Consider the following 10,212-nt stretch of genomic DNA (forward strand, 5'->3'; position numbering starts at 1 on the left):
AAGAAGTCGAAAATTTCAAACGACGGGGGCGTCATTATACCTGAGGCGGAGGTTGAGGGAGCTCAACCCCGCCGGGCCCAATGAGTATCCTCAGTCTTAACTGCCGGGGATTGGGCCACCCCGATGCAGTTGGTGCGCTCCGTCATTTGTTGAGACGGGAGGCCCCGGCCATGGTGTTTCTTTGCGAGACGAAACTCAGTGGTCGTGAGATGCGGACTGTTCGCGCGAAGTTTGATAGTTACTTTGGGATGGAGGTTGATAGTGTGGGCAGGTCCGGAGGGCTCGCATTTTGGTGGAATAAGGAGATTAAATGTGAATTTGTTTCTTCCTCGGTTCACCATATGGATTTCATTATTAGGGAGGAGAATGGGGATTGGCGGGTCACTGGTTTCTATGGATGGCCTATGGTTGCGGATCGTCATCTTTCTTGGGAGCTTTTAAGGGTGTTGGGGAGACAGAGCACGTTACCATGGATGTGTATTGGGGATTACAACGAAATTCTATACGCTAATGAGATGAGAGGGGGGCAACGAGCTCGGTGGCAAATGAACAATTTTAGGGAAGCTGCGGATGAGTGTGGTTTGGTCGACGTTCGTTATGAGGGATATGCTTTCACATGGGATAATGGGCAAGCGGGGGATGATAACAGACAAAGTAGAATTGATCGAGCCATGGGCAATAATGATTGGATGGAGAAGTTTCCTTATGCGCGGCTTAGACATTTAGAGCGGGAGTGGTCGGATCATTCGCCTTTGAAGTTGATCTTAGACAGGCGGGAGAGTGTTGGGCAGCAGTCGAAGAGGTTTAGGTTCGAGCAAATTTGGGTCGGGGCTGAGGGGTGCGAGGATGCGGTGGTGAGGGGTTTTGAGCGTGGGGGAATGGATCTTGTGGAGGCGTTGAACGAGAGTGCTGCGGAGTTACAGGCCTGGAAACGTGTAAGCATCGGCAAAATTGTGAAGTCTATAGCGTCGAAGAGGAGCCAAATTGCGAGACTTAATGAGGGTGGTCGGTCTATTGAGGAGGTGCGTAGGAGGCGGAAATTGGTGAAGGAAGTTGCTGATTTGTGTCGGCAGGAGGAGCAGTTTTGGAGGCAAAGATCACGGGCATTGTGGCTTAAAGATGGGGATAAGAACACGAGTTTCTTCCACAAACAAGCGGGGCAGCGAAAGGCGAAGAATTTCATTAGTAAACTAGTGGATGATGAGGGAGTGGTACGAAATGGGGATGAAGCTGTCTCAAGAGTTGCGACGAGCTACTTCACTGAGCTCTTTACGGCTTCACCTCAGCGTGATTTTGATGGGATTTTTGAGGGCTTGGAGGGGCGGGTAACGGAGGAAATGAATCTACAGCTGTCGCGAAGTTATAGCGAAGAGGACGTGATCGAAGCCCTAAATCGATGCACCCCTCAAGGCTCCTGGACCGGATGGTATGAATTGTCTCTTCTATCAGACATATTGGCATGTGGTGGGACCGTTAGTTACGAGTACGGTGTTGAGCGTCTTGAATGGAGCACCAATGCCGTCCGCTCTTAACCATACTCATATTGTTTTGATCCCAAAGAAGAAGGCGCCCGACAAAATTCGTGATTTCAGGCCGATTAGTTTATGCAATGTGGTGTATAAGTTGATTGCGAAAATTCTTGCTAACCGGCTCAAATTATTTTTAAATGATATTGTGTCGGAGAATCAAAGTGCTTTTACACCTGGACGGCTTATCACGGATAATGTGCTGATCGCTTTTGAGATGTTTCATTTTATGAAGAATTCGAGACATAAGGAGGGGCATATGGCGGTTAAGTTAGACATGGCAAAGGCATATGATCGGGTCGAATGGGATTTCTTGGAGCAGCTGTTTCGGGTTATGGGGTTCCATGAAGGATGGGTGGGGAGAGTAATGACATGTGTTACGACGGTCTCTTCAGCTGTCCTTATAAATGGTAATGTGAAGGAGGTTTTCCAGCCAGCACGCGGGTTGAGACAAGGTGACCCACTATCCCCATATTTATTTATCTTATGTGCGGAGGCCTTGTCTAATTTGATGCGTAGAGCGGTCGTGGCGGGATCACTTCATGGGTTGCGGGTTGCAGCACAGGCCCCGGTTATCTCGCATTTATTATTTGCTGATGATAGCATTTTCTTCGTTAAAGCGAGTGAGGATGAGGCAGCCGAGGTAAGGAATATTTTGGAGCGCTATGAAGTGGCTTCGGGGCAGAAGGTCAATTTGGATAAGACGACAGTTTCCTTTAGCCGTGGGGTCTCGGAGGAGAGGAAGAATAGCATTGCCGTGAGATTGGGTGTCCGTGTTGTGGAGGAACAAGAACGTTACCTTGGTTTACCAACTGTTGTGGGAAGGTCGAAGAAGCCAATCACGGATATTGTTCGCAATAAGCTCTATAAACGTTTGCAAGGGTGGCGTGGGAAAATATTGTCTAAGGCGGGTAAGGAGGTTCTTATAAAGGCGGTTGCCAATTCACTCCCTACCTATGTGATGAGTGTGTTTAAACTCCCTGCTTCTTTTTGCGATGAACTTAGAGCGATTGTGTCGAGGTTTTGGTGGGGTCAAGAGGAGGGTAAGAAGAAGAAGATCTCATGGGTGTCATGGAAACGCATGTGTACACCGAAATGCATGGGGGGTATGGGTTTCCGGGATTTCAATGCTTCGAACAGGGCTCTGTTGGGGAAGCAAGCTTGGCGGTTGTTGATGGAACCAGAGGGCTTGTGGGCTCGGGTTATGCGTGGTAAGTATTATGGAGAGGGTGGTTTCCTAGCTGCGGGGTGTGGCAATAACCCGAGCTATACGTGGCGTGGGATTTTAGGAGCTCGGGATGTGGTGATGCGAGGCTTGCGTCGGTGTATTGGTAATGGGCAAGGTTCTATGGTGTGGAGGGATGCGTGGATAGGAGGCACTCAGACTGGGAAGGTCCTTTCACCGCGGCTTGAAGGAAGGGAGGAGATGAGGGTGGCGGAGCTGATGACGGATGATGGGAGGGCTTGGAATATGGAAAAATTGGAGGAGTGTTTGTTGCCTTTTGAGCAGGAGCGAGTTTCTAACATCCGGTTGGGTCGGCAGGGGTATGAGGATTCGTGGTATTGGAGCTTGGAAAGGGATGGCGAGTACACGGTTCGTTCGGCTTATAAGTTTGCTCGTAGGGGAGGATGTGGAGACTATGGAGACCTCGGATTGGGAGAAGAGCAAATGGCTTTGGAATAATTTGTGGAAGGTCCAAGTGTGGCCCCGGATCAAGCTATTCTTTTGGCAATTGTGCAACGACGCTCTAGCTACAAAGGTAAACTTACATAATCGAGTCGGTCATGATGATGTCTTGTGTCCGTTGTGTCAGTGTCATGTCGAGTCGGGTCTTCATTTGTTTCGGGATTGTGGGGTAACAAGGGGTGTGTGGGAGGAGGTAGAGCTGCTGGGTGAAGAGGGACGGGGAGCTAGCACGGTGCGAGATTGGGTGGAGGGGTGTTGGCGTGAGTTAGGGAAGAGGGAGTACGGGTTTATGATGGTAGTCCTGGGCGGTATGGGAGGCGAGGAATAGGGTGGTTTTGAGGGAGGACGGGTTGAGGTGGGCGAGGTGGTGAAAAGAATACATCGAGTCGTGGAGGAGATAGAAGGGGAGTTGATGGTGCGGACTACGAGGAGTGGTGGGCGGCGGTGGTTGAGGGGATGTCGGGCGGTGGAAAGGTCCCGATACGGGATGGGTGAAGCTTAATGTCGACGCGGGAGTGAAGGATGGCGTGGGTGTGGGCATTGGAGTCGTATCGTGTGACGGTGAAGGAAGGTGCTTTGGGGCATGGCGCATAGTCGGAGGGAAGTGTGGGAGGTACATGTGGCGGAAGCTGTTGCAATCTTGGAAGGACTAGAGCTCGCGGTGGAGAAGGGTCATGACCGGATCGTGGTGGAAAGTGACTGCTCGCAAGTGATCGAAGCTTTGAGACAACGCAAGAAGGGCCGTAGTTTGTTTTCTTTTATTATTAACGATATTTTACGTTTGTGTATTTCTTTCATTTCTGTTTCTTGGTCTTTTACGAGTAGGCGGAACAATGCGGTGGCTCATGAGTTAGCACATGTAGCGCCGGTAGGGTCTGGTAGAATTGTTTGGGTCGATAAGCTACCTGAGCTTGTTGATCGGCTTATTAATTCGGATTAATGCATGTACCCAGTTGGGTTTCAAAAAAAAAAAAAAAAAACAGTTCAACACAGCAACACTTGCATCATCTTCCTCGCCCAAATTCACGACGTTCCTCCGCCGTTCAGCCGCCAACTTAGTTGTATAACTTAAAGGTATTTTCAACCCCTTTTACTCAATTAATTCATTTGATTTTATTTCTAGGGTTTAATTTCAATTTCAATTCTTAGGGTTTTGCTTCATTTACTACTTCGTATTATGGGATTGCCTTTGTGTTATACCGGTCAATTTGGAGAAATTAAGGCAAACCCAGATGATTAAATTGGTTGAATTGAAAACCCTTTTGAGGAATTCAATTAAAAGTTACAAATTTTGATTCTGGGTAGTTTGATTTAATGGAAGAACTAAAAGACTGAAGAATATAGCTTAAAAAATCCAGAAAAAAAACACACAAAAATGGAGAATGTTTAGGATGTATACCTAAGAATTGTTTTTTGTGTTTTAATTTTAGGTTCATTTAATTTAATATTCCCCTCCGTCTCAGTGAGAAGTTATCAAAGCTGTTTATAGCGATAAGCATCAAGTTCCGTCATTTCTAAATCGTCTTTTCTAGCTGCATTTTTATCTAACACATTTGATGGAGGAAGAAACCGCTGTAGACAACAACTTCCCTTTATTCTCCAAGAAGAAGAATAACAAGAAACCGTTTCAAAAACCAGTACAAATTGACATCCCTGAAGAACCAAAAATTCATCATCACATCGATAACGAAGAAGGAACTACCACACTATCCTCAACCTTTACGCAATTAGGACTATCAGAATGGGCCATCAAAACTTGCTATGAGCTCGGCATGAAAAACCCGACTCCAGTACAACACCATTGTATCCCTAAAATCCTAGAAGGGCAAGATGTATTGGGACTGGCGCAAACGGGAAGTGGGAAAACGGCTGCTTTTGCACTGCCGATCCTGAACAAATTGGCTCAAAATCCGTATGGAGTATTTGCCCTTGTTGTTACGCCCACCCGTGAACTGGCTTATCAGTTGGCGGAGCAATTTCGGGCACTTGGGTCATCCTTGCATGTTCGTGTTGCAGTTGTAGTTGGTGGAATGGATATGATTACACAGTTGAAGGCGTTGACGCAAAAGCCTCATGTTGTTATTTCTACTCCTGGGAGAATTAAGGTCTTGCTTGAAGAGAACCATGATATTCCTGCCATTTTTTCAAAAACTAAGGTAATTGTGATTTGGAAATTTGATTGATTTATTGTGAATTGGTTAAGTGGCTATTGATTTTCTGATAGCCAACCCCTATCAGGCTTGTATTTTGGTTTGACTATAAAAAATGCTTGTAAGTTGGCCGAGCATCGTGAACATGATTATTGTAAATGAATTAGTATAGTTCAAGATGTAAATATTGGGAAATTGTCAAGTGTAAGCTGTTTTGTTCCATTTGCTCGTGAATGATTGAGAGTTCTTGAGAGAGGTTTTAGCTGCAATTTGCGAAAATCGTTTGTCCTCTACTCCTCTCTGTGGAGATTTGAAATTTTTTCTTATGCTGAAGCTCAACTATGCGGTTTGCGGGTGTCCTTGGGGAAGTAAGGCTAGTTGTTATTGTTGCTATTGGCGTTGTCGGTGTGCTGAAGCCCAACTCTAAAAATAACTAGGCTGCTCTAGTAGAGGGGTAGTGCCAATCTCAGCAAATTAGCTTCTGCAAGTGTCTTTTTAGAGAAAATTTTCTCTGGATGAACAGAGGTCCCAAGTTACATTCTTGCATTTCAATCGTATTTTAATTTCTTCATAAATCACAGTGGATCTTAGTCAGTTAACAACAATGTTTTGTAGGTAGGCTAGTTATGTGTTGGATTTTGCCACAAGATTACAAATTTAACTCTCTTTTGTGAACTAATTGGAGATGCGATATGAGAACAAATACGCCCAATCCAATCTACCCCTAAGAATTGTACTCTGTATAATATAGTGTGGGTTTTTGAGTTCATTTGAGCTGTCTATTATGCAGGGGTTAGAACTTGTGTAGTGGCAACTTGGTTCTTCCATGGCACTCTCCATAAAAATCAACTTTCGTCTCTATATTTTTTTTTTTTTTTTTTTTTGCTGAATATCCTTCTTCTTCGGCTGTATTATTAATCGCAGTTCCTTGTGTTGGATGAGGCTGATAGAGTTCTTGATGTTGGTTTTGAGGACGAACTGCGAGTGATATTTCAGTGCCTGCCTAAACAACGACAAACTTTATTGTTTTCTGCTACAATGACCTCTAACCTAAAGATGTTACTGGAAGTTTCTGCAAATAAGGCGTTCTTCTATGCGGCCTATGAAGGCGTGAAGTTTGTGGAATCGCTTGAACAACAGTATCTTTTTGTCCCCAAAAATGTCAAGGATGTATACCTTCTACATATAATATCAAAGATGGAAGATATGAATGTACGCTCAGTCATAATATTTGCATCCAGAGGAAGGTATACTTCCGTGCATCGTACATTTCTTTTCTTCAAATTTAATTTGTTTGGAAGGTTTTTTACAGACTGGTTAAGGAGTAAGGACTTACCCTTTGTTTGGAGGAAGGGATTTGGAGGGAGACAAATTCCCTTTCTTTGGTTAGCTAATTGGAGATGGATGGATTTGGAGGGGAGGGAAGATGGATCCCTCCATTTCCCTCTTCCAAGGCAAATGATTTCCCTTACAACGTAGGAAACATTTGGAGGGAGAACTCTGATCCTCCGTCCCCCACCCTCTCTTTCCCTCCATTTTGTTGTATCTAAACAAACCCTTAAAGTCATGCTTCGTACCTCTTCAATGGACCAATTCTATTTGTAGCTAAAGCCCATTGCTGTCTTGTGAGGCATAAATAGTTTTAGCAGCATGTGTTCTTAGGGATCTCCTGGCATAAAGCATAAATCCATTCATTTGCTACTCGCTACACCATTTTGAGTCTGTCATATGTTACTGATTTCTCCAATCTTCAAATATGGAAGGCTGGTGTGGGTCATTCTATTGTAACTTGCTTTTACTTGTAGTAAACACGCATAACATTTATTGCTGCATTGGCCAACAGAACATGTCGTCTGTTAAGGTTGCTCTTGGAAGAACTTGATAAAGAAGCAGTAGAACTGCATTCGCTCGAGTCGCAGTCATCCAGACTTGCAGCTCTAAACCGTTTCAAGTCAAGGCAGGTTCCTTGCTTGATTGCTACCGATGTTGCTAGTCGTGGACTTGATATTCCAACGGTGGATCTTGTCATTAATTATGATTTACCAAGGTCATAAGATTTTACAGCTTAAATAATTTGTACCTTTCTGAATTTGTATTTAAAAACCTATAATAACATATTGTGGTCGGTGTTGATAATATCTACTGCAGGGATCCTTCAGAATATGTTCATCGTGTAGGGCGTACAGCAAGAGCCGGAAGGGAGGGACTTGCGGTGAGCTTCGTTACAGAGGTGAGAGCTAGATAAGTTGCTTGTGCCAACTTTCAGCTGTACAACAATTGGATTCTTGCTTTTAGCATGTCATTGTTCTAGTCCTCTTGCTTCTGTATGAAAAAGTTTGTGCTCATGTGACCATTAACTTTTATTGCAGAATGATGTGGAACTTGTACACAAAATCGAAGAAGAACTTGGGAAAAAACTGGAAGAATTCAAATGTAAAGAAAAGGAGGTTCTGGCAGACATTACAAAGGTGAGACAACTAAAAATTCACTTATACTCCCTCCGTTTCATTGATTTCTATACATTTGGTTTTGACTCATGTTTTAAAATGGAGTGAAAAAGGTGGGGTAGGGAGACAACTGATCAAGCAAATTATCCTTATACCTTTTTAAGATTCTCATCATAACTCCACTTGCTTTTGCTTGGGACCCCATTATTCGACTTCTGTAAGGGCATTTGGTATTTTTGTTGGTAAAATTCAACCCATAAATAAAAATGTTAGAATGTAGTGGAATTGTGATGGAGCCAAAGACTCATTACTCTTTGGTTCTGGATTATGACGGAGTAAAGCAAAATGGCTTACTAAAGTGGCCGCGCTTCTTTTTCTTGTGAAGTAGCAGTCCTTCGATGCAGTTCTTGACGCAATTTTCATCTTGGGTCATTCGGAAACAACCTCTTTGTGTTTCTAACACAAGGGTAAGGCTGCGTACATCCGACCCCCCCTTACCCCGCAATTTGCGGGAGCCATTGAGGCACTGGGGTAATGTTGTTGTTGTTGCTGTTGTTGTTGTTGTTGTAATGTAGTGGAATTGTCTTATTTGAAAAACGTATAGAAATCAATGGCATGGAGGGAGTTTATTTTAGTGAGTTGACTATTAAATAAGGCGACGACTTGATGAAGAACCCTCAACTACAAGTGAGAAATTTCCAGATGAACAAGGGTATGGGGTTCGCATATTAACACATGAACTTGATGAAAAATGCGAACATGTTTTAAATATTAATATTGAGGTTGCATACATTTTACCACCTCGTACCCAACCGCTTGCGGACCTTTGAGACACAAGGTAATGTCATTATCATTGCTCAAGGGCAATGAACTTATTTTTCCCTGGTCTTTGGTTTGGAGAATGATGGAATACATCAAATTGACTCAATCATAAGTCATTACTTCACGTGCTTCGTATATTGGGGATAGAGTAGCACTTGGTCCGCACAAATCATGAAATCAGTTTCATTAAGGGTCATTTGAAACCAACTTCTATATGCATTCGCAGTTCTAAGATTACGTTGTATATAATTATATATGCAACCCTACTTACGTGGCCATAGGCAGGAGCCGTGGAAGCTCTAAGCTAATGTTATTGTCGACTAGTTGTATAGTATTCAGAATATGTTATTATCTTTACCCCTGATTCATGAGCCGAATGAAAACCTTAGCCCTCTCAAGAGGAGGATGACTTAAATGATGGGTGCACTAGAACTTTTATGTCAAACCAAATGCCAGATAGAGAAGAGCAAACTGACTACTTCGCGACAATGTAGCTTAGAACTTAGAAGGTGTATGATAAATTTTGGTTCAATCAGAAGGTAATAACCTACAAAGCGTTTTGCTTGTGACGGGTACATTTCGTCACAAGCTGAAGACGGGGTAAAATGTAACCCATTTAAGACGAAAATGTAACCATTTTAATTAAAAAGTTACCAAAACAATTTCATAAGCTATAATAATTTGTCATTAAAATGGTCACATTTTGTCGTTAAAATGGCGACATTTAGCCCGTCTTCTGCTTGTGACGAAAAGTTTCCGTCTTCAATGAGAATTGGTGAATAACCTAAGCCAATCAACAATAAAATATAGACGTTCTGGTCCGTCAACAATAGACACTGGACGTCGGATTGTTCGATGCAAAGTTTGAGCCAGCTTTTGTGCTTACACAGAGAGGCTTATAAATTGCTGATCACGCGTTAGATGATGCTGTTGTGATAATTTTGCACTTAGACTGCATTATATCTGAACAATTTCATAATTTTACAGGTCTTTAAGGCAAGGCGAGTCGCTAGAATGCAGATGCTCGATGATGGATTTGAGGACATAGTAAAGGAGCGCAAGAAACAAAATCTGAAGACTTCCAAGGATCGGAAGCGAAAAAGGAATCAGCAAGTGAAGGAATAGCTCTTTTTATATACCGTTTTTATTTTGCTGCTTTCATTATTTAGCTCACTACCTGTTTTAGCTTTTCATTTCACAATTTTGATAAAAATTTAAGAGAAAAAACATAGATCAGGATTAGTGTTTTCCTTACTAAAGCAGGAGCCGATTTTGTGTTTCCGTCCCTGTAATTTGATTATGAAGTATTAGTGTTTTCCTTACTAAAGCAGGAGCCGATTTTGTGTTTCCGTCCCTGCCTTAAACTGTTATCATGGTTTCTTGAAATCACGAAAAAGAACTATCTGGGTTAGATTATAGTTGATGATTTAGCTGGTGCCTGCCAATTTTTTTATTTATTTTTTCCTGCGGGTGTGTTTAAATTGGTCGAATAAATTGGGTCATTATAATCGAATTGGATTGACGCATTGGCGGGTGTAGAATGCATATATAGAGGGAGAAGAGAAAAATTCTTCAGTACA

At 43.0% G+C, this 10,212-nt stretch overlaps 2 protein-coding genes across 2 annotated transcripts; both read left to right on the forward strand.

Annotated features, from left to right (window-relative positions):
- The first annotated feature begins 80 nt into the window (after window positions 1-80).
- LOC141628161 (uncharacterized) lies at window positions 81-1,532 on the forward strand. The gene has a single exon (XM_074441359.1). The coding sequence runs from the start codon at window positions 81-83 to the stop codon at window positions 1,530-1,532; it is 1,452 nt and encodes a 483-aa protein (XP_074297460.1).
- A 2,635-nt stretch (window positions 1,533-4,167) lies between these two features.
- LOC141594708 (DEAD-box ATP-dependent RNA helicase 36) lies at window positions 4,168-9,981 on the forward strand. Its single transcript, XM_074414709.1, has 7 exons — window positions 4,168-4,287; window positions 4,644-5,369; window positions 6,288-6,610; window positions 7,207-7,410; window positions 7,512-7,593; window positions 7,733-7,831; window positions 9,620-9,981. Exons 2-7 carry the CDS (start codon window positions 4,770-4,772, stop codon window positions 9,755-9,757), a joined length of 1,446 nt encoding a protein of 481 aa, XP_074270810.1. The 5' UTR covers window positions 4,168-4,287; window positions 4,644-4,769; the 3' UTR covers window positions 9,758-9,981.
- Window positions 9,982-10,212: the final 231 nt, after the last annotated feature.

Source organism: Silene latifolia, chromosome 1 (assembly GCF_048544455.1).
Source record: "Silene latifolia isolate original U9 population chromosome 1, ASM4854445v1, whole genome shotgun sequence".
In the NCBI taxonomy this organism is placed as follows: domain Eukaryota; kingdom Viridiplantae; phylum Streptophyta; class Magnoliopsida; order Caryophyllales; family Caryophyllaceae; genus Silene; species Silene latifolia.